Source organism: Pelobates fuscus, chromosome 7, assembly GCF_036172605.1.
Source record: "Pelobates fuscus isolate aPelFus1 chromosome 7, aPelFus1.pri, whole genome shotgun sequence".
Lineage (NCBI taxonomy): Eukaryota > Metazoa > Chordata > Amphibia > Anura > Pelobatidae > Pelobates > Pelobates fuscus.
In genome coordinates this window covers 174,562,567-174,587,772 of record NC_086323.1, presented here as the reverse complement: position 1 = coordinate 174,587,772, position 25,206 = coordinate 174,562,567, and the positions used below count along the sequence as shown (strand labels likewise).

The 25,206-nt window shown below is 39.1% G+C and overlaps 1 protein-coding gene across 1 annotated transcript in view; it reads right to left on the bottom strand.

Annotated features, from left to right (window-relative positions):
• SYN2 (synapsin II) overlaps nt 1-24,473 on the bottom strand; it is a 341,342-nt gene extending 316,869 nt beyond the window's left edge. Inside the window, exons 1-2 of the mRNA XM_063426936.1 lie at nt 24,216-24,473; nt 23,680-24,014 (exon numbers count right to left, since the gene is read on the bottom strand). Coding sequence (XP_063283006.1) covers nt 23,680-23,957 — 278 coding nt within the window. The 5' untranslated portion in view covers nt 23,958-24,014; nt 24,216-24,473. The remainder of the gene's footprint in view (nt 1-23,679; nt 24,015-24,215) is intronic.
• Between the last annotated feature and the right edge of the window lie 733 nt (nt 24,474-25,206).

Below are 25,206 nucleotides of genomic sequence, written 5' to 3'. Positions count from 1 at the left end.
TTGTCAACATGCAAAATGAAAATCACTTCTGATGATGTCAGCCAAGCAGGCAGATCAGGGGCAGAGCCAGCAGCAGCAGACTGGATCAAAAGTAAGATTTGACTATATTTAGGGAGGAAAGAGGGGGCACAGGAGGACTAGATGGTGGTTTTAACACTATAGGGCCAGGAATACATGTTTGTGTTCCTGACCCTATAGTGTTCCTTTAAATATGACACATTCTAGATAAATTGCCTCTACTAGAAGGCTACTGCATTCATATACTGCCTTTTCCATATCTTTCATATCCATTACTACCTCATCTATAACAACAGTCTAGAGGGAGCTTTGTTTAGGTGAATATTACATAGAAAGTAAAACAGTTTTCAGCCTTAAAAACAGTATATTTCAAGGAAGATGACAATCGTTTACACTAGTTTTATGATGAATTGATTAACAGTCACTTCCAGAATAGAATTTCTACTATGTAAATGCTTTTCCCGAAGAGATAAAAAAAGGGTTTGTTAAAGCAGCATCTCTTGACACCTTAATTGCTAGTTCTCTGCAACCCACGTGATTAATTAGAGTTCTAGGACTGACACATCAGACTCGAGCCCTTCTCTTCCCTCCCCCTACCCTTCACAATATGCTTAATTTTGCAACACACTTTTTACAAGAATATTCCAATTTTAAGATAAAACTACATATATACCGATCTGAATCACATATTATGAAGACTTTGATATTGAGGTGTCTTGACAGCAGTAGTTCATTTTCAGTTAACTTGTGCCATACAAGAAAAATTCAGCTAGAAAGGAAGTTGTTAAAAGGTGCACTACTTTCTGATTTAAATACCCAATTTGTTGGGAGTGGTATAATAAGGTTCCTGAATAATTTGCTTAAAATGATGAGTTAAGATTTGTCACAAATGGTAATTCGACACAATAAAAAAAAAATTATAATTCACACACTGTATAACTTCATTATTTCACACACAAGCATATTTTTTTTTTTTTACAAATTCCGCTAAGTGACAATACAAAATTTGACAAATACAGAAGGAGATGAGGGTCCTATTCCTTTGGGAATTTACAATCTAGATGGATGTGAGAGGGTAAGAAACAGGAAGTGGGGACTGCTCGGGTGAAAATGATGTTAATCCGAGTGAGATGAGGGATTTATTGGGTAATTGGAGTGAGTTACTAAGTTGAGTGGTGGGCTTCACTTGAACAATGATGTTTTTAGGGAATGTTTGAAGGAAAGCAGAGTAAAGGAAAGTCTGACAGCGCAGGGAAGAGCATTCCCGAGGGTTGATGACACATAAGAGAAGACCTGCAGACTACCATGGAGAATTTCAACCTGCATCTCTTTCTTTAGTGACAGTCATGAATTGGCTTTGGCACATAGACACCTGCTATTTCAAAACAAGAGTATCTGCTAGTTAGTGTATATGTTTTTGCTACACTTCATTCTTGTTACACCTGACTTCTCTGGAGCCACATCTGGGCTGAGACATAGCCTCCATTCCATCTTATCTATTTCGTCTGGAATTGTGAGGTTGATATTAATAAATAATTTTTGTCATTGCCCAAAACATTTTTTTCATGCCCTTAACATAATTTGAAAAAAAAAGGTTTTGGGTGACAGTTTCACTTTAAAACTGTCAGTACAGTGAGCAAAAGTGAATTATATATGGAGTGTATGTGATCTAGGGTAGAAGAAGCCCTTATGTTATCATCTATGATTTTCTCCATCGAAGTCCGTATGCATATTAATTAAGCAAAACATCACAGTGTGACATATCGTTCCAGATTTCTGTTTTATTGATTTGCACAAGGTAGCAGAGTACATAGGTCTGTCCCAATCAACATGTATAGATCTGTCTATTTCTACTAGTGCAACAGTTAAACCCAGGTCCCAGAAGGTCCCTGGTCCCAGGTGCTGGCTTGTCTTTAGGGGCTAAACCGTTCAAGAGTCTGTACCCCAACGCTGTTCCACCCTGGATCCCTGTCCATCGGCTTTCTACAACTCTTCATAACAGAAGTCTCGTGCAGCATCAGCCATGGGTGACACTGATTGGCTTAAAGTGTTCAGCTGATGGTCTGAGCTAATCAGTAGCTCCATATTCATAAAAAAACATCTTGAAAAGGGTACATACCTTGTTCAAGCCATTTTTATGAGTGGGGAGCTGATCGCTCTAAGCCTGAGCTTTCCATTATGATGCATTTCAGAAATCAGAAAAGCAGGGGGGTAGACCTGAACGGCACTGGAGTATTAACTCCTAAAAATAAGCCTGCACCAGGGACCTCCTGGCACTACAACAACTTTTTAATGTAGATGTTATGATGCCTGCAGTTTACCTTTAATTAAACATTAGGCACATGTGAAAAAAGGTAGCATGATATGGTCATTCTGATAATGCAAAATTGTGTTAGCATTGCTTACTTTACTTACATTGAGAGTTCATTAACATTAAACTTTTCTTGTTTTTCTTTTTTGTTTTTCTTGTTTTTCTTGGTTATTTTTCAGTCTTCCTGTTTCCTAGTACACTTCTCAAAACCCCCTAAAGGTAAACTAGCCCCAGGGAATTCCTTGCACCATAAAACCTTATTTTGATAAAGTTCCTTTAAAGATTCCAGCTGCGTAAATCAGATACAAAAATATTAATCTTGTGCTGTTTAATTGCATACGGGGCAAATTTATAAAACTAGATATATCACCATGTATATATATTAATAATTATAAAATACACCTGTTGATTTATTGATATTACCCACTTTGAACTAGAGTTTATATTCACACAGAACACCAAATTGTTTGTTACATAATATAGTTATAAATGCTGCTGTATTTGGTAGAGGAAGCAATCTACTTTCTTTGGTTAGAATTTCTCAGAGCTATCTGGTTGCTGTCCATGGTACTACGTATGTAAGTTATCAATGTTTTCTGCAATTCACTTTATAGCCACATTCTCAGGACTGTTATATTTCCTATGGTATGGTGTCAGAATAAATTGTGGCGCATAGGAAAAATATTGTAAAATGTTCCATATATTTAGAGATACATAAATATGTATATGTCTTTCAATACTTTCAAATTGCATACAGGTGTTAGCACTGAAACTATAAATACAACATTTTGAGTTTAACAATATCACAATTGATGTAGGTTTTCATTTTTAGCCCTTTTAACCCCTTAAGAACACAGCTTCAGAAGCTTGTCTTACGCTTAATGACACAAGCAATTTTTGCATTTTCTTGCTGTATGCGTTCAACTTCAATTTGCATCTCTCTCGTTTATTGCACCGACGCATATTATATACTGTTTTTTAGAGGACAGAAAGGGCTTTAATTTGATGTAACATATATATATATATATATATATATATGCTTATTTATTATTAAACAAAATACAGAAAAATGCAAAAAAAAAAGAAACATTTTGTGTTTTTTGTACAGTTTTTGCAATAATAATGTGTGCCTAATTAGTGCAGGTTAAAGAAAGTAATTAAAAATAAATTCATTTAGTTGTTCTGATTTACAGAATATATAATGTGTCTGGGATTTTCAGTTTTTTTTTGGTAGTTACAGGTCACAAAGCACAAGGAGTAAAATAAACTTTTAATATGGAGCGATTTTAGAATTTGGTATGTTTGTCTTGTAAGCTTAATAGCCATAAAAGAAAACAAAATTGCCACACAAAAGTATATATTTATATAAAGTAGACATCACAGGCTATTGTCCTAAGGTTGTTTTGACACTTTCTAAGCAGCCATTTCACCGCCAATCTCTGCTAAATATTGGAGTAAAATTTAGTATTTTGGGGTTTTTGGCACACAAACTTATAACAACTTCTCATGTGTATTTTGTAAAGTTGGTGTGTGCTATTTCTGTACAAGGTTTTATTATGTGTTCAGTTACTTCTACTGAGTACAACGGTACCCCCATTGTATGTCTACTATTTCGTGAAGCTACAGTGCCATATAGGAGACCTGTCCTTTTCAGTATTCACAGTAGAATTGTGAGAGGCGGATTTAATGGGCCTATGCTTCAATTTGGGGTATTATAGCAGTTTGACTGTTCAAAAAAACCTCACAAAGGCCTACCATTTGTAAAAGTAGACACCTCAGGGTATCTCATATGGTGCATATTGTGCTTTAACATGCCCCCATTTTTTCACCAATATATGCTAAAGTATGTGGTAAAATATAATTTTGGGCATTTTTTACATATGGATTACATTTTTGCTGGGCATTTTGGACATTTCATATGGGCCACTAAGTTCAAACCCCCCAAATTATGCTCAGCTAAGCCTTCTGAGTAAAACAATATGCCCAATGTATGACCTAGACACTATTTTGTGAAGTTACACTGCTGTAAAAGAGACATAACAAGTTCAGGTTTTTAAGTGTGAATTTTCATGGATGGTTTTTATGCGTCCGTGTCCCACTTTGGAGCACTTGAGCAGGCTACATATTACAACTACACTATAAAGGCATACCATTTCTTAAAGAAGACATCCCAGGGCAATTCAAAAGGCATATTTTGAACCTTAGCATGGGATCATTTTTCCGCTAGCTTGTACCAAGTGTAGTGGTAATACGCATTTTTTCTGCCTTTTTGACACACAAAGTGAGTTTGCGCAGTATATTTTTCAAACCTTATGTGTACTACGACTGTATAATACTTCATATGTTGCTCAACTATGTCGGCTGAGTACAGCAATACCCCCGTATGTACCTTTGCCAGGTATATGTGGACATTGAAGGGGCACATTTGAGACACAGCCATTCCAGTTTTTTTTAAACTTTGAATTTTTACGCTGTGTCCATGTCCCATTTTAGAGTATTTTACAAGGCTATATAATCCAATTACCCCATAAAGGCATACCATTTCTTAAAGAAGACATCCCAGGGCAATTCAAAAGGCATATTTTGAACCTTAGTGTGGGATATTTTTTCCACTAGCTTGTACCAAGTGTAGTGGTAAAAAGCATTTTTTCTGCCTTTTTGACACACAAAGTGAGTTTGCGCAGTATATTTTTCAAACCTTATGTGTACTACGACTGTATAATACTTCATATGTTGCTCAACTATGTCGGCTGAGTACAGCAATACCCCCGTATGTACCTTTGCCAGGTATATGTGGACATTGAAGGGGCACATTTGAGACACAGCCATTCCAGTTTTTTTTAAACTTTGAATTTTTACGCTGTGTCCATGTCCCATTTTAGAGTATTTTACAAGGCTATATAATCCAATTACCCCATAAAGGCATACCATTTCTTAAAGAAGACATCCCAGGGCAATTCAAAAGGCATATTTTGAACCTTAGCGTGGGATATTTTTTTCCGCTAGCTTGTACCAAGTGTAGTGGTAAAAAGCATTTTTTCTGCCTTTTTGACACACAAAGTGAGTTTGCGCAGTATATTTTTCAAACCTTATGTGTACTACGACTGTATAATACTTAATATGTTGCTCAGCTATGTCGGCTGAGTACAGCAATATCCCCGTATGTACCTTTGCCAGGTATATGTGGACATTGAAGGGGCACATTTGAGACACAGCCATTCCAGTTTTTTTCAAACTTTGAATTTTTACGCTGTGTCCATGTCCCTTTTTAGAGTATTTTACAAGGCTATATAATCCAATTACTCCATAAAGGCATACCATTTCTTAAAGAAGACATCCCAGGGTAATTAAAAAGGCATATTTTGAACCTTAGCGTGGGATCATTTTTCCGCTAGCTTGTACCAAGTGTAGTGGTAATGAGCATTTTGTAATGTATTGTTTTACTTTGTAAATCTTTTTTTACTTTGTAAAACTTTTTTTACTTTGTAAAACCGTTTTTAAACTTTTTTTTTTACTTATTAAATGTTTTACATTTTCTTAACTTTTTTTACACTTTTACATTTTTTTCTAAACTTTTCTTTTACGTTAACCCCTAACTAGCAGTAAGCAGCACTAACAGTAAATTCCCCATTTTCCCATAACTCCCACCCACCCCAGCTAGCAAAATATATAATTATAAAATATTTAAATGAATTAATTAAATAAATTGAACCCCTGAGGGTTAAAAAATAAATAAAAGTTAATCCTCAGGGGTTAAAAAAAATTAGATACAGTATAATACTGCGATCTGTATGTTGATCACTGTAGGCAGTGATCAACTGGCAGGGAAGGGGTTAATTTTTATTTAGACTGGGTAAAGGGGGGTGGTATTTTCTTTTTTTTTACTTAAACGTTACTAAAACAGTAAAAAAAAAAAAAAATTATTTTTTTTTTAAATAGATTTTTATTAGAAAGATTTTCTCAACATATACAACAATATACTGGTCCCACAAGTCATACAATTTCTTTAGCAGACAAATGAAAAAACGACATAGCTTGTTCTTGTTAGAGATTGAGTTGCATTATACTTCATCAAATTTGTCTTGTAAACAATTATAGATCAGTATATACTAAAACATACAAACATAGTCCAAAGAGGGAGAAGAAAAAAAAAAAAAAAACCCAAATCTAGAGCACAAGATCACTCGATTTCGACACTCAGTTAAGTGTATTGTATCATCTCAGGGTTATCTATATCAATTATTACCTCTTTGCGTATAATAGCTAATCAATATTGAGTAATAACTTAGGTTAAGAGAGACTATTAGGAGAAGTTTGTCCAAATAATGACTTGTATTTATCTAACCATTCACCATACCACTGTTTTTTCTTCGAAATCACATCATTGATCATCTCGTGTTCCATACTTCTGTTTATTTAATTTAGATATATTATAAAACTCAATATATAAATCAGTCAGGGTCTTGCCATTGAGAACCCTCCATTTTTTTACCTTTTTAAAGCTTATTTTAAAAATGTTTTAACGTTAACCCCTAGTTAGCCTAACACCAAATTCCCTAATTCCCCACTAACTTCCACCCATCCCAGCCACCTAAATATATAATTTTTAAATATTTTAATTAATTAATACAGTAAATTTAACCGCTAAGGGTTAAAAAAAAATAATAATTAACCGTCAGGGGTTAAAAAAAAAATCAGATGACATTAAAATGTATACCCTGCCAATTGATCACTGCAGTCAGTGATCAATTGGCAGGGAAGGGGTTAATTTTATTAAAACAGGGGAAAGGGGGGGTGGGATTTCACTTTAATTTTTTTTTTTACACTAAGGGGCAGGATCATTGAAGATCCGTCTCCCTGCACTTCACACAGAACCCGGAAGTGCAGGGAGGCGGAAGGTAAGTACATTGAGCACATGAGCTGGGGCAGCCCGATCGGGTGCTCCCGGTCTGCCTCTAATGCAGAGGCAGACCGGAGCACTGTTAACCCCGCGATCGCCACGATTGCGTCGATCTGGGGTTAACTTTAGTAAATGACGGAAATTTTCCGTCAACGGTCCTTAACTGAAGGACAAGGTTGACGGAAAATTTCCGTCACCGGTCGGGAAGGGGTTAAGGATGGAGGTTAGGTAATTGTCCACATTCTGAGCCAAAACAAAAGCCTTGAATTTGAGCTATAAGTATATTCTACCGTAATTTAAGGGTTTCTCTTAAAGTGCCCCCATGCATATTATATAATAATTTGTTGAAGCCCTTATAGAGGCAGGGCCGGATTAACATAGGGGCTGATGGAGCTGCAGCTCCAGGCCCAGGCCCATGGAATAGGCCCATTTAAAAAAAAAAAAAAAAAAAAAAGGCCCATTTTTTTTTTTTACACACTGCTCTTAGGTTTGCCACCTGACTGGTATTTTACTGGCACAGCCGGTATTTGAGGTATTGCAGTAATAGCAGGAATACAAATGCAGGTATTTTTCTCAGAATAAATGGAGATTACTCTGCAATACCAGCACCGGCCAGTAGGGGTCACTGTGTGTGGAGAGAGGCAGGTATGGGAAGTTACAGCATATCCCTGCCTCTCTCTACTACTCACTGATCCATGAGGGAGCAGCAACACAGCACAGAGTCCAGACAACAGCTCTAAGTGAGGGATGGGGGGAAAGATAGTAGGGACACATGGGGACACTGAGACACTAGGGGACACATGGGGACACTGAGACACTAGGGGACACTAAGGGACATATGGGGACACTCAGACACTAGGGGACACTGAGACACTAGGACATATGGGGACACAGACACTGGGAGACCTGGGAACACAGACACTTGGGGACACTGGAAAACATGGGGACACTGAGACACTAGGGGACACATGGGGATGCTGAGACACATGGGGACGCTGTGAGACATAGGGACATTGGGAGACACTGAGCAATTGGGACACGGAGACACTATGTCCCCATTTCTCCCAGTGTCCCCATGTCCCCCAGCCAGTGTCCCTAGTGTCTCAGTGTCCCCAAGTCTCCCAGTGTCTGTGTCCCATGTCTCTCAGTGTGCCTAGTGTCCCCATGTGTCCCTATATGTCCCTGTGTCCCCATGTCTATGTCCACAACTGTCCCCATATCTCCCAGTGTCCCCAAGTATCTGTCTCCCAGCCAGTGTCCCCTAGTCTCCCAGTGTCCCCTTGTCTCCCAGTGTCTGTGTTCCCATGTCTCTGTGTCCCTAGTGTCTTAGTGTCCCCAAATGTTTCAGTGTCCCCATGTCTCTCAGTGTCCTCAAGTGTCTGTCTCCCAGCCAGTGTCCCCTAGTCTCCCAGTGTCTGTGTTCCCATGTCTCTGTGTCCCTAGTGTCTTAGTGTCCCCAAATGTTTCAGTGTCCCCATGTCTCAGTGTCTGTGTCCCTAGTGTCTCAGTGTCCCCATTTCTCCCAGTTTCCCTAAATGTCTCAGTGTCCCCATGTCTCCCAGTGTCCCCATGTCTGTGTGTTCCCGGGTCTCTCAGTGTCCCCATGTCTCTGTGTCCCCGGGTCTCACTGTGTCCCCAGTATCCTAGTGACAAGGGGACACACTGAGACATTGGGACACTGGGAGAAATGGGGACACTGAGACACTGGGAGACTAGGGGTCTGGGCGACATGGGGACACTGACACTGATACATAGGGACACTGAGACACTGGGTGACTTGCGAGACTGAGACACTGGGAGACAGGGAGACATTGGGAGCAATCCATCTATACAGCAGAATCAAACTGTGAGTAGTTTGTTGGCTATTTTACAGAATTTTCTCTGATGTCACTCCTTGTGATTATACAAATGATTAAGGCTGGTATTTTTTTCCCAAGAAAGGTGGCATCCCTAACTACTCTTCACATACTCTTGCTTAAAGGAGCACTACAGGGTCAGGAACACAATCATGTACATCATCAGAAGTGGTGGTCTGAGCAAATTACAATACTTGCCCATAGGATTGGCTGAGACTGTTAACTAGGCAGATCAGGGGCAGAGTCAGCACAAGTCCAACATAGCCCTGGCCAATCAGCATCTCCTCATAAAGATAAATTGAATCAATGCATCTCTATGAGGAAAGTTCAGTGTCTGCATGCAGAGGGTGGAGACACTGAATGGCAGTGCTGCACACTAGGCAGTACTGCCACAGGAAGCACCTCTAGCAGCCATCTAAGGAGTGGCCAGTGGAGTTATTTTCTCTGAAAAGACAGTGTTTACTGCAAAAAGCCTGAATGGAATGATTCTATTTACCAGAACAAATACAATAAGCTGTAGTTGTTCTGGTGACTATAGTGTCCCTTTAAGTTTGGAAGCTTAAGAGGGATGTATGGGAACAAAACCTGTGTGGACTGGCTGACAATAAAATAAGTTTAGGTAATGCTGTTGGTCTCTCTAACACTGTGGTATGTCCCCTCCTTTCTTCTACACTCACTACATACACCTTTTCTCTGTCCCAGACTATATACCAGGAACTTCTGCCTGCTAGTAAGAAGATAAGGAGACAAGTGGACCAGCGAGTGCTAGGGGACAGTTCTTAGAAAGCATGGAGTGAGCGCATCATTAGACGCATTTATGTCAAGCTCAGAATGCTGCCTGCATAGTATGCCCTTAGTTGGCCAGCCTGAAGGATTGGCGGGCAGCCTGACATGCATTCATGCCAGGCTGTCCTTCAAATTCTTTGGACAGACATGCCCTCTTTTTGGGCATGTTCTCCCCTTTTGGCAGGTCTGGTTACGTGATTCGCACCAGTGGCCCACCCTTTTACCCTGCCCATTGACTTCCTGCTTCACTGGACACTGCTGTTAGGGGGTATGGATTTACTTGAAAGATGAAAGCATAAATTAGAGAGAGATTAGCATAGAGTATGTGTTTTCTTATAGCTGCATCCTATGAGTTTCCCTCCAACACCATCTCCATCAGATACATGACGCTTGGGAGGTATGACTGTTTTAGTGTTTTTGGTCGATAAGATTCTGTAAATAGGCCCATCATAATTGTCAGCACCAGGCCCAGTGGGCTCTTAATCTGGCCCTGTATAGAGGGCTTTAATTTCATGTGACATATATCACTTTCTTATTTAGAATACAAAAATGACACAAAAAAGCAAAATTAATAAATAATAATTTCACAGTTTCTATGTAATAATGTGTGTATAATTAGTACAGTTTATCAAAAGTAATTCAATATAAATTAATTTGTCCTGATTTACAGAGTAATAATAAGTCTAGGATTTCAGTTTGTTTTTGGTAGTTACAGGTCACAAAATACAAAGAGTAAAATATAATTTCAATGTGGAACAATTTTAGAATTCCGTATCTTTGTTTTGTAAGCTTAATAGATGTCACAGAAAACACAATTGCCACACAGAAGTTTATATTTGTATAAAGCAAACATCACAGGCAATAAAAAAAATAAAAAAAAAAATAGTGCAGCGCATAGGCGTTTTCTTGAGGTGTATAAAGGTTTAAAAAAATTGAAAAAATGGCATTTCAATAAAACTAAAATATATATCATGTGATATAGACTCCATTGTGTCCACTTTTGCAAATGGTATGCATTTAAGGAAAAGTTTAAATATGTGAGCTATTAAAATACCCCAGGTGCTTCATAAACTGTATTAAATTGCAATGGGACGGTTATAAATTCCACTCTGTATTTTCACAAACCAATGATATGAAAATGGGCCATTCTGTACTCAGGAGATCTAGTTGAGCACAATTTAGTTGTTTATTTTTGTTAAATCATGACACAATGTAATATGTCATGTGTTGTTGTTGTTCATCTAAAAGGTTATATTTACGTAATTTTAAGACCTGCTAAGGAACAGAGTGCGTTACATATACATAATACATAGCATAGCAAGCTCCATTTCCTTTTTGAAGCTAACAAATAGCTTACCTTAAGCTCCACCCTTTGTCAAGATTGTCAAAATCCTTTTTTTGTTTTTATGGATCAAGTACCCTGCAGTACTAAACTGCTCAAATCTCTGCCATTTAGAAGTTCACTTTGTTAATGCAGCCTGAGCACATTCTACATTACACAGTGTGTTTAAGGTAGAATTTCCAATGCAGGAGCCTCCTGTGTGTTAATTAAAGGCACCAGAACCACTACTTCTGAGAAAATGCAGTATTATATATCCCTTAATCCATTGCTGGACAGGAAATAATTGAATAATATCCGACACCTCAGACCAGAATCTGACGTTCCTGATCAGACGGGTACACTTTAAACACTTGGTCATGGTCTGTATCAATACAGCTGTGAAAGATGTCAAGTGGGAGTGGTAACAATCACGGTCACTGTAATCACGCTTCTTTGTCCTAAATTGTCTCTCCTCTTGCTGTCCTGCTGATACGATTTCATTTCTTTTAATACAGCAGAAAATTTCATTTGTTTATGCTGTATGGATTGCCACCCCCCTCCTAAAAATAATGTACTATAAATATATCCGAAAAAATCTTTTACATCAATTTGCATCACTTGCACTAAATGTGCCTATATCTCTGACAGAAACACCATACACTTTCGAGCAAGATAAATGCGGTAAACGTACAGTCAGATATAGTACATGGCTTCATAAGAAACCTTACTTTAGTACTCTATCGATCCAGTTTTTCAATTAACTGCAGTAATTCCACTGTCATAACATTTCCTGGAGCTAAGAGTACTTTTCCGAGACAGATGTGTGGGCTTTATAGGACGCACATCAAGAATTTAATTTCATCCCTATACTTCTATGTACCATGCATCAATATAAAAATATTGCAAGCCATAAAAAATTAATACATATACGATATAGAGCACATTTGGCTTACAATGAATTGTTGTTCCTCAATACCAGAAATAATAATGTTTAAAAAAACGGTTCAATGCTTTTTTTTTTAAATAAAACCATTTTCCAAACATTCTATTTTTTGTACACACACATTTTGTTTTTAACACACACACACACAGCTCCTCAGCAATAAACTCTCTGAAACATGCAATGTGTATCATTCTTTTTACAGAGCTCCACAGAAAAAAACTCTTATGAATATATTTGTAAACCCTATCACATTTTCTATGAAAATAACATAATATAACATTGTTCTCAATCATTGTCTTAAAGGGACAATCTAAGCACCATCACTACTACATGCCAAATAAGTAGTTATGGTTCCATCAGTTTAATTCAGCCAATCAATGCCAAACAAATATGAATAAAAGTGATGTTGCCAAAGCTAAAATAGAACTTCCACCTTAGCAACTCTTGAAAATAGGAGTTGGGTCAAACCATTTTGTCGAAACTGTTATAATCACGACATGGAATATGACACAGGCTGACTAACAGCATCATAGCCACTACATATGGATTGAGAATTTCCATTTTTAATTATATATACGGGGTTATTAATCAAACACTGGATTTTCTCCGTACATGAAATATCCGGTGAAAATTACTGAATTTAGCAATTATGAGAATGGCAATTCTCATATTTACTAAAGCCAAACATGGTCAGAATTTGTCTGGTCCGACTGATTCTGTAACTCTAGTTCGGATGGATTCGGAAAATTTTGGCATTTGAACCAAATTACAGCACCAGATTTAGAGATGTATCAATGACCGCATGGTAGCTGATTATAAACCAAATGCATCAGGCAGCATGCATGGTCGCAAATTATCATTCACTTACTTTTTGCAAATGAATGATCATTTGAAGTACAATTTGCCCATGGGCAGAGCTAGCAGCCAGCGAGCAAATAGTACAAAAAAAAAATTAAAAATACCTTGGCGACGCATGTGGTGGTTGGCTGAGGGCTCGCAGCAGAATGAACACTTCTAGCAGGAAACCCATTTATAGGCATTCCCACGCTATGACAGCTATCCCTAGCTTTGCAATATGACCAAGAGTTCTCTGGTTGGTTGGATGATAAACTAACCAATCAGAGCTCTATGACAGCCAAGTCTCAAGAGAACAGAATTAGCCAAGGTACAGCTCCATGCACAGTCCCATACATCACTAAACACATGAGGACTTGCTTCTGGCATAAATAGACAAACGGGAAGGCACAATAGAATAGATAAATAAAATGGCAAACAGAGTGACATAATAGGACTTACAGAAGTATAAGACAAGTGATAATGTAAGAGAGATAGCTACATGTTGTGGGTGCATGTTGTGGGTGCGAGTGAAATCAGAAGGCATAAGAGGGTGCAATTCTTCATTGACGCACCCTAAATATACACTTAATTCACACAAACCGACACTGTATGCATAAGACACACTATTTAAAAAATGTAATAATTATGTACACATGCATTTGTATTAAACCCTTAAGGACACATGACGGAACTATTCCGTCATGATTCACTTTTATTCCAGAAGTTGTGTCCTTAAGGGGTTAAGATTAAAATTGTATGCCCTGGTGAAAGTTTCCAATTATAGGCAAAATTTACAGGGCTGTATTCCTGAAGGTTACAGGAAGTTAATTTAATTTGTTTCCCTCACATATTGCTGTAGCCAGTATGAGATGGAATCAAATGTATTCAATAAAATCCAATAAAGTAAAATAATGGCACAAATTTTTTCAACACAATTAACTGTGTAACATGAGTAATGTCTTGTTCAATTAGTCTTTTGGATATGAGCAATTATAGTTATCTGAGATAGAAAAACAAGTCAACAAAATAGTCACTGAGGACAGCTGAGGTAACATGTATGCAGGTATAAGTTACAAATAAATAATTTAATAATTTTGTTATAATGGTATTTATTTTACGTTGTGTTGACTCAGCTGGGATCTAATATAGAACAATAATCTCCCATGTTATAAGGCAAATGGAAGTAATGCGATTAGGGCAGCAACCTCACATCTGGCCTCATTTATCACAATTGAACCAACTGCAGGACAAGCTAGGCATTTTATGTTACCAATTTATTTCCTGGGTAAGATCTTTCCTATATCTAATTCATATCATCTAGGTATGGGGTGCATTTTGGACATGTGCACAAATCCTGTTTATCTGTGCTTAACAAATCAAATGCCTGTTAATTGCTGGACGAACTAATCGATTTGTTCGACAGCACTAAAACGAATCGATTTGTTCAATCGATTTGTACAATTAGCAGGCATTTGATTTATTTATTTTTTGGTCAGCACAGCTGGCTTTGTGCTTAAGTGTAGGGTATGTATAATTATTAGTAGTATTTATATAGTGCCAACAAATCCCACGGAGCTTTACAATAATACACTGGAGATATACAACAAGTATTGACATGCAAAGTAGTGTTGACAAGAAGCGAGAGATAAAATGAGCCCTGCTCAAAGGAGCTCATAATCTAAGAATGATTATAAATGCTTGGTAATAAAAAAAAAAAAAACATTTCATTTTGTTACACCTTAATAAATCTTACGTGATCAAAATGGATGGATGCAGGGGCGGGGCCTGACTGGCAAACAAGCGACATATCCCTAAAACTAACATACCGGACCTTCTAAAACGAAGCAGCAGAGTAGTGGGGTGATCCCCGAGACTCAATTTGCCGGATTGCCGAACTCGAAGAGGCGACCTGAGGCAGATATAGGATTGCGGCCTACCAACGTATGCAGGCACGGGAGAGGCGGCCGACCTCCGCGCCAGCGGCTCAGCGAGAAAACGCTGCAACCCTCAAGACCCCGTTTACCCCCCCTGGCTGGTGAGGGATATCCCGGCACCACCAAGCGACTGACACAATCCATACTTACCTGATCCAGGCAAACTTAAACTGTGAGCGAGATACCCCGACCACACAACTCGCAAACGCACGAGGCACCTGAGGCCCAGCCACAATGGCCGTCCAGCTAGGACTAAGGAAAAAGACGGCGGTCAGCCTTACCCCATCCCATCCTCTGGTGGCCCTAGACCAGCTGTGCCTGAACTTCTGCACAACACTGGTGGACAGGGGGGTGGCCTACCAGCGGGCAGCACAATTAGTGGCCTCGTGGATAAGGCCAACCACCCGCAGACGTCATTACGAACACCCATCTCTGGCCTTCCAAGCGGCCACCTGGCCGCGCAGACATCAAATGCCGGCATGGCGGGCACACGAACTGGGCGCACACGCCTGCCTCCTCCCACAGAGAAATTAAACAACCGAGCAGGCCCTAAGGCCCAGCACTCTACCTGAACATAGCAACAGGAGCACGCCAACGGCCCCAGGGAACCGGCAAGTACACCGGCGGACACGCATCAGCCCGACCTCCCATCAACCTAACAGCGAGAACCTACCCACAAGAGGTCAGAAACACCTGAAGCAGAGGCAGCCAGCGGCGATGAAGAAGGCCCCAACATGGTGGCACATAAAGCGACATACAACGCACCGGTGGCAGTCACCTAGCAAGCGGGCCCTGTCGACCCCAGTGAATGGACTTACCCTACAACCCACTCTGCAGTCTGGAAGCAGAAGTCACCCTCCCTGGCTGTCGGGAAACTACATGTCGGGTATAGGCTGAACTGACTCCGCAACCGGTCAGCCACATGGACTAGAGCCATATATGCTCTCCAGTTCCTTTCCACCAGTGGTATTCCCTCATATATTTCTCTCATATGTTTGTTTTCGTTCCTTATGTTTTTCTTTGAGATCCATAGTTTTACTCTGTTGAAACTACATCATAGCTAAGCTTATAAAACATACCAAATGCTTCCTATTACATGCTCTCTCTCTTTCCCAATTCGTATCCTGTAAGCATGTCTGTAACCCTGTCTTTACCTACTCCTCATATGTCCAGCTAACCTATATAGAATGCAGAAGTTATAGAGCTATCTAATCGGACAAACATGAATAGCCTAAGACCCAACCACCTACTTAAAAACGTATGCACTAACGCTATAGGCATCTATATACACGCTCAACTGTATGGGAGTGACTGAAAGCCTGCTGCAATTAACTATATGATTCTAATCACCTGGTCGTAGAAGGGAGAGTAGTGGGTTAACTTGTGCATAGTCTACTAATTGCTCTGTCTACAGGTATGTCTGATTGGACAAGCCTGTTTAACACTTGGCATGTTTAATTTCCTATATATATTTGTCTTATGACGAGCTCAGCTTAAGTAATCTTTACATATTCTTACGCTAGTTAAACCTAGCTTGTGTCATTATGTTCACTTATAGACACGTTTATCTACCAGACTTATTCTGTTAATGCATGTTACCTACCTTGACTTTACTTACAAAAAAAAAAAAAAATAATAATAATCTGGTGTTTAACACTTAGCATGATTAATCTGCTATATTTTGTTCATGAAAAGCACCGTTAGAGTAATCGTTATAATTATTCTGTGAACCTATTTTTTATACCTCGCTTGTGTTATTATGCTTACTTATTGTTAAAAAAAAAAAAAAATGTGGCAGTCTTTCTTAGGAGTGTACTCCAAACCAGGCTGATACCTTGTAATCAGCCTCCTCCTTTCTTTATTCTGTACCCTGTGACGCAAATACCACAATAAAAGAAAGATTGACACAAAAAAATAAAATGGGTGGATACAAAGAAGAATAAATAGCTTTAGGGACATCATCTAACATAAAAAAAAAAGCCCACGGGAGGCTAAGTCTCATTCAGGACTCTGGTTTTCTTACTTAAAATGTAGAAATATTTGAACTCCCAACTTCTTACTTTGAAGGGAGGAGCACTGCTTATAGTATAGGAGCATTCATAAACACCACTGCCACATTCTGCCTAACATTAGCGTTGAGAGTTTAAGGGCCATTGTCAGGAATATGTCATAGGATATATATTTAAGCACCTTAACAACAAATTTGAATGTGTGAGTAACTGGTTAAAGCAACACTCCAAGCACCCTAAGCATGCTTTAGTGGTTACAGTGCCAGAAGTGCCCTGGTGTAAGTAGTTAAACTGGTTGCTAATAGATTGACTCTTTACCTGTGTTTGGCTGGGAGGTGGTCACTTCCTCTTTGTAGTTCCAGAAGCTCTTGTACATAGAGGAGGTGGCCAGCACTAGGAAGTCCCATGTAACCTATCAAACTATTAGCAAACAGTATGACAAAAAAAAAAAAAAAAAAACCACAGTGAGTTGTAGTAGTTATGGTGCTTGGTTAAGAGCAAGCTGACTTGCATTAGTTAATGTATGGAAATGGGGGCAAATTTAAGGAGTTGTACAAATAGCATGCTGAACGTAAACGTTTTTCATTGATGATTTTGGATTGCCACATTAGGCTGGCACAGCAGTACAGAGAGCATAGATAGAAAATGCTAACGCGTTTCGTGCTATAGCGATACTTCATCACAAGGTGTAGCTCATGTCAGCAAATTTTTATTTTTATTTTAGCCTCTTAATTGTATGTTTCATGGCAGGAACAGAACCTGCAGCTAACTCCCAATGATTATATTTTACTCAAGTATTATATTCATTGCAAACTTCAGCCTCTAGCTGATGTTTTTTCTTTTTCATTTTTAAACTTGAGAAGTTCCCATATTTAACTTTTTAGAACTTGACTCGTCATTCAATTACTCAAAAATTCAACACAATCAAAAACAGTTGGAGAGACCTTTTTTTTGTAACCATTTTGTACACAGGTCACTCACTAATGCATCACAATGTAATCTGTGGAAAAAAAAGGTATTTTAATTTGATGGAAACGGCTACAGAATAAGTAAGTATACACAGAATTTAGAAATTCCTGGAAAGAGGCAGAATTTGTGTTATTATGCAGCATTCACTCTGGCTAGTGTTGGACATGGCACAGATTCACTCTCATAAGCCCTCTTATTAAACAGAAGCTTGCATTAGCCAAAAAATGCATCGTCCAAGCCATTAAATTTCAGCAGCGTACCAAAAGATGTCAATGCATTTAAAAGCTTCACAATGCCCTGTAGGCAAGTTCCAGTACGCCAAACCATCTCTTATATTCTGAAATGCCATCCAGATTTTTAAAGTGGTACATGAATCAGCTATGAATAACCAAAGTGATTGTTTTTTTTTTTGATTTAGGTGAAGCTTGGCAATCCGAGGTGCAAGATACAAGCAGAGTAGAGGCAATACCTCTATTGACTGAATTAGCAATAGGTTTAGTGGGCAACAAAAATGTCTGTTTTACAGACCTGCCTTATAACACTCATATCTAAAAAGGCAAACCTGATTTGGGGAGCATGTCCAGGCCATTTTAATGTTTCCTCTAGTGCAGGGCTGCCCAACAGGTAGATCCCCAGATGTTGTAGAACTACAACTCCCATGATACTTTGTCATTCTAAATGGCATGCTAAGCATCATGGGAGTTGTAATTTTACAACATCTGGGGATCTACCTGTTGGGCAGCCCTGCTTTAGTGTCCTGTTTCTGAGAAGACCAGAGTCTTTAAAGGGACACTACAGGTAACCAGACTACTTCTCATTGAAGTGGTCTGGGTGAAGGTCCCTGTCCCCCTTAGTCCTGCAATGTTTACATTGCAGGACCAAGACAGCCTCTAGTGACTGTCTAGCAGACAGCCACTAGAGGCACTTCCTGGATCTTAAGGGATTCCAGGTCGCCTAAATGATGGCAGACGACCTCAAGTTCTGCATGAGGACACTTGCCACAGATGCACATTAGCCCCCCCAGTCGGATGACATCAGAGGAGGAGGAGCACCGATCCAGCACCAAGGGAGATCGCCACTAGAATCGGGTGAGTAAATAATGTTTTTTTAACCCTTTATGTGCCGGGGTGGGGGGGAAACAAAGGGCACTATAGTGTTAGGAACACAGATTTGTATTCCTAACACTATATAATGCCTTTAATAAAGCAAACAGGCAAAAGCATCAGTAAATGTGCTCAACAAAACTATCAAGGGGGCATTTCTGCACACACAAGAGCTCTTTTGCAGCATTGTGTGCAATGTGCAGTGTAGTCAGCCGCGTGCATGCACACAGATGCCATTGACAATATTTTCAGCATCGATGCACGTAGCTGACCAATCTCATAATATCACATTACTCAAACCTGATCCCTGACCAAAGTTGGGCAGATCTTTATGGAGAATGAAGAAGGGTAATATCTCTCCATCTAACAAGCTGTTGTAGGCATCCATCAACTCATAGCACTACAATAAGTTGCAGAGGTAGTGGTGCTTAGAGTGTCACTTTAATTAGTTTACAATAAACACAGTGTACATGACCAGCTCATCCGATCAGGACTGTACGGCGCAAGCCCTTTGATCAGACATCAATAACTGTGTGTGACATCTTCAGTTCTTGAAGCTCTTCTCTCTAAACGCGTGAAAAACCTTATACACATAATGAAACCTTGGTTGTCCAGGCAATCCAGAATATGGAAATGAGATAAGAAAACCAAATAAAAAGCTCCTGTCATGATTTAGACCTTAAAGGGACACTATAGTCACCAAAACAACTTTAGCTTAAAGAAGCAACTTTGGTGTACCAATCATGTCTCTGCAGCCTCACTGCTCAATCCTCTGCCATTTAGGAGTTAAATCCCTTTGTTTATGAACCCTAGTCACACCTACCTGCATGTGACTTGCACAGCCTTCCTAAACACTTCCTGTAAAGAGTCATCAAAAGTTTATCCTTCCTTTATTGCAAGTTCTGTTTGATTTAGATTTTCTTATCCCCTGCTATGTTAATAGCTTGCTAGACCCTGTAATAGCTTATTGTATGTGATTAAAGTTCAATTTGCAGAGAAAGAGATACAATTGTTTAAGGTAAATTACATCTGATTGAAAGTGAAACCAGTTTTATTCATGCAGACTGTGTCAATCATAACCGGGGAGGTGTGGCAAGGGCTGCATAAACAGAAACAAAGTGAATTAACCCCTTAACACCGCAGCCAAATGTACAAGTTGTGAACGAAACAAAACGTAAACAAAACCTGGCATTTGCGCTATATGTCTGTCCAACCGTAATTCACCTCTTTCATATTAAATGCACCCCCCCCTTATTATATATCATTTTATTCAGGGGAAACAGGGCTTTCATTTAATATCAAATATTTAGCTATGAAACATAATTTAATATGAAAAAAATGGGAGAAAATAAGATATATTTTGATTTTTTTCGTTCTTCATGACATTTTAACTGTCAATGTCATAATACTGTTTGCTTTTACTGCAATAAAATACACATATTTGTATTCAGCAAAGTATCACGTGTAAAACAGTACCCCCTATGTACAGGTTTTATGGTGTTTTGGGAAGTTACAGGGTCAAATATAGCGTGTTACATTTGAAATTGAAATTCGCCAGATTGGTTACGTTGCCTTTGAGACTGTATAGTAGCCCAGGAAATAAATTTACACCCATAATGGCATACCATTTGCAATAGTAGACGACCCAAGGTATTGCAAATAAGCGATGTCCAGTCTTTTTTAGTAGCCATTTGGTCACAAACACTGGCCAAAGTTAGCGTTTGTATTTGTTTGTGTGTGAAAAATGCAAAAAACGCCAATTTTGGCCAGTGTTTGTGACTAAGTGGCTACTAAAAAAGACTGGACATACCCCATTTGCAATACCTTTGGTTGTCTACTATTGCAAATGGTATGCCATCATAGGGGTAATTTTCATTCTTGGGCTACCATAGGGTCATAAAGGCAACGTAAGCAATCTGGCGAATTTTAATGTGAAAACAATTAAACACAAGCCTTATATTTGACGCTGTAATTTTTGAAAACACCATAAAACCTGTACATGAGGGGTACTGTTGTACTCAGGAGACTTCGCTGAACACAAATATTTGTGTTTCAAAACAGTAAAAAGTATTGCAGCAATAATATCGTCCCTGTAAGTGCTGTTTGTGCGTGAAAAATGCAAAAAACGTCACTTTTACTGGCGATATCATGGTTGTAATACATTTTACTGTTTTGAAACACTAATATTTGTGTTCAGCGAAGTCTCCCGAGTAAAACAGTACCCCCCATGTACAGGTTTTATGGTGTCTTGGAAAGTTATAGGGTTAAATATAGTGCTAGCAAATTAAATTCCCTATACTTTCGGCATGGGTGGTCAGGCAGGTCCCGCTAATTGTAATTAATTAGGATACCTAATTATGTAAAATTATTACATAAATATATGTGTAGAATTAATATATGTATATATATACATATGTGTATATATACGTATATATATATATTTTTTTTTTTAATATTTTTATTTATATATAGGTATATATATAGTGATATATACGTATATATTTATGTATATAGATATATATATTATTTCGTTATAAGTGTATTTTGATATAAATATATATATTAATATCAGAATACAGTTAGAACGAAATAAAACACATCTATATATTTTTTAATATTTTATTTTTAATTATTTTTTTATTTAATTTTTTTACGTACTTACATATTAATTTTTTTTATATTATTTATAAATATATATATAACAATAATTATATATATATTTAATCAGTATCAGTCTACGTGTAATTTGATATTAATATATATATAATTATATATATATTAATATTAAAATACACCTAGACGGTGTATGTGTATGTGTGTATATGTGTATATATATACTTAGATCATATATATATAATATATATATATGATCTAAGTATATAATTTATTTATTTTTACACTGTTTTAAAACATTTTTATTTGATTTTCAGCCAGCAGGGGGACCAACTGTCATTACAGTTGGTCCCCCTGCTGGCAATGCAGCAGGCAGCTATACCGGCCATGTGATTGTGAGGTCCTCGCAAGGACCTCACTCTCACATGGCCGGGAGGGCTCCTGGAGGGCGGACGTGCCGCGGGGGGCTCCCTGGGAGTCCCCCGAACCGCGATCGCCGGCGTGGGACCGCCAGCGACCGGGTAAGTTACTAAAAACCGGAGGGCGTACTATTACGTCCGGCGGCGTTTAGAGCCGCTTTTAAAAGGACGTAATAGTACGCCCTCCGGTCTTAAGGGGTTAACTCCCTAAATGGCAGTGAATTGAGCAGTGAAGCCTGAGAAGCATGATCTATACACTAAAACTGCTTCATTAAGCTAAAGTTGTTTAGGTGACTATAGTGTTCCTTTAATTGTAATTATTACTGCACACCAGATCACTAATCTGTAAAACCTAGATAACAGAGCATTGTGCTTAATAAATACATACATAATAAATAAAGCTGATTAAAAGCTGAGCTTGGAGCATCTGGGAAGCACATCTCATCCACAGGTAGGCAAATGTACAGTTGGGTATACATGTTGAATCCACCCATTGTCAACATCCATTAAATATCTGGACTTATTTTTGTGAATATTATTCTCAAATTAAATAAGGCCTTCAGGTCATAGCGCAAGTGTATCTCAGTTGGTTATATGGATATATACTGCACAGGTCCATAGAGCATTTTTTGCCATTGCTATAGCTACTGTGGATATCCCATAAGCATCTAAAAATACAACTGGGATTTATGAGATACCACTGTGTCTCCATTGATATCAATGGGAGGAAGAGGAATGGTTGTTGAAAGCCACATTCTGGACTCCAGCAAAGGTAAACAGAAAAGTTGTCCATTCAGGGAATTTGTAGCAAGATCTAGACAAACTTGGCTTGATTATTAAAACCAGACAGACACTATGGGTTTTGAAAGACTTGTATACAAAGCTTACACTCTAAACTGAACACACAATGTATACACAGGAAATAGCGTTTACCAGTAAGATTGCGACTGATGTATGATATATACATATTGTATGTAATACACCAAAACACATGCCTCACAACATTTCAAATAAACAAAGAGGGAAACTTTGGCTGGGGTATGACCAGGGGCATGCTGGTCTGAGAAATTTTAGGTGACTTACTACTAACAATTTATGCAAAAAAAAAAAAAAAAAATGTAATTTAGAACAAAAACAATGTATCTGTATCTTATTTACATAGCTTGATTCCTAATCATATTTATTGAGCGTATTTATGCTGTGGAGCTCTGTTACTCACTCAGACACACCAACATTACTGAGAACTAGCAAAGTTGGACATTATGACATTATGACAGAAAAGATGGGCAGAGAGATTTGGGCCTAACACGGGGACTGTCTTACATAAATTGGGACACTTAGGAGGTGTTAAACATTATATACACAGTCAATAGCATGCACAGAGCGTATACACTATAGAGATTGCACCTACTATTTTGGCCTCATCTATGACCAGAGACTTATTGGGAGAGGATATATATAGTAATACACATAAATACTTGTTTTGCGAGTGATTTATGACCAGGAGATAACACTGAAATGTCACGTTATTTAATACGTTGTATTACACAGTATAGAGGATGCACACTGTAGATTAACAGTATGCAGTATTCACACAGCATGGAAGACACAGAGAAAATACATTCAGCATATGCCATGCACAGCGGGGAATAGCGCTTACCAGTCGATTTGCGGATGATCTATGACCAGCAGGTGGCGCAGTCTGCGCTCTGTAGCCGCAGTTTGTGGCGCTAACCCGGCCGAGGCCGCTGTCTGCTTCACGGCGTTACTGATGGATGAGAAGAACCCCCCCGCTGAGGGCACCTGAGGGGGCTGCCTCTGGGCCGGGGCAGGGGGAGGCGGCTGGGGGGGCTCCGGTCTCTGTAGATCAGTCATGTATCCATTGGGGAGATTGGCGATAAAACTGCTGTCAGACAGCCGGCGACGGAGGAAATTCATCCTGGGGGAAACTAAGAGGGGGACAGAGTCCCGGGGGGATAGGACGAGGTGCTGGGTCTAGGAAGTAGAAGATGAGAAAAAAAAGGGCAGAATAAAAGGTAAATACAGGTGAATAAAGAAGGGGTGCTGGGTCTGAGTTAAATGGGTGCTAGTTAAATGGGATGAAAGGGGGGGTGGGATGCTGGGAGTAGAGGAGACAGAATCAAAGGACCCCAATTATTAAAAGGAAAGAAGGGGTGCAGGGAGAGAGACAGATACCTTATAGGGGTGTGCAGAATCTAAGGGTTTAGCTGTGGAAGGTTAGTGTATGTCGGGGAGGTGAAGATTCCAGGGTTCTAGAACACAGGAGCAGGTGGGTTTCAGAGGTCCCGGATAGAGGATGTAGGTGGATTTTGTGGGGGTGGTTGCCAGATGTCCGATAGATTTCTGGGAGATGCTGATTTCAGGGGAACCCCTGTCCAGCACCCGGCTTCTTGCTCTCTCTGCCAATGACTGAGGATCCCCTGCGGCTGCTCGGGGGGCTGGGATGGGATGGGATGGGGAAGGAGGAGCTGCTTTTTCTGCAGTCAGGTCCCTCCCTGCCCATCCTCATTCAACAACCCCTCCTGCCTTTTCCACAGCCCAGGGGAGAGTGTCAGGGATGCTCTGTTTGTAGCTGTGATTGTCACGGGTGTTCCGTGTCTGTGAGGGAGGCTTATTCTTTAAAAGATGCTCAGTTTGCGAAACCTGCTAAGAAGGGGATACACTGTGTTTGCAAAGGCTGCTCTGTATGATACTATATCCGTAAAAGGATGAACTGGGTATAGATGGGATGATTTGTGTCTGCCTGGGATTCTGTGTGTCTGTAAAGGGATGCTGTGTGTGTATGGATGCGATGCTTTGTGTCTTTAAAAGGATGCTCTGGGTATGGATGGGATGATTTGTATCAGCTTGGGATGCTGTGTGTATAGATTGGATGCTCTGTGTCTGTTAATTGATGCACTGGGTATGGATGGGATAATTTGTGTATGCATGGGATGCTCTGTGTCTGTTAAAGGATGCACTGGGTATGGATAGGATGATTTATGTCTGCTTGTGGTCTTGTGTGTCTGTAAAGGATGCTGTGTGTATGGATGGAATGCTCTCTCTCTATAAAGATGCTATGTCTATGGCAGTGTTGCTCAGTTTGTCACAGTTGCTTTGTATCTAATGTGGAATTCTCTGGATTCTATTTCATTAATAATTTGCTTATATGGAATGCCTTGCATCT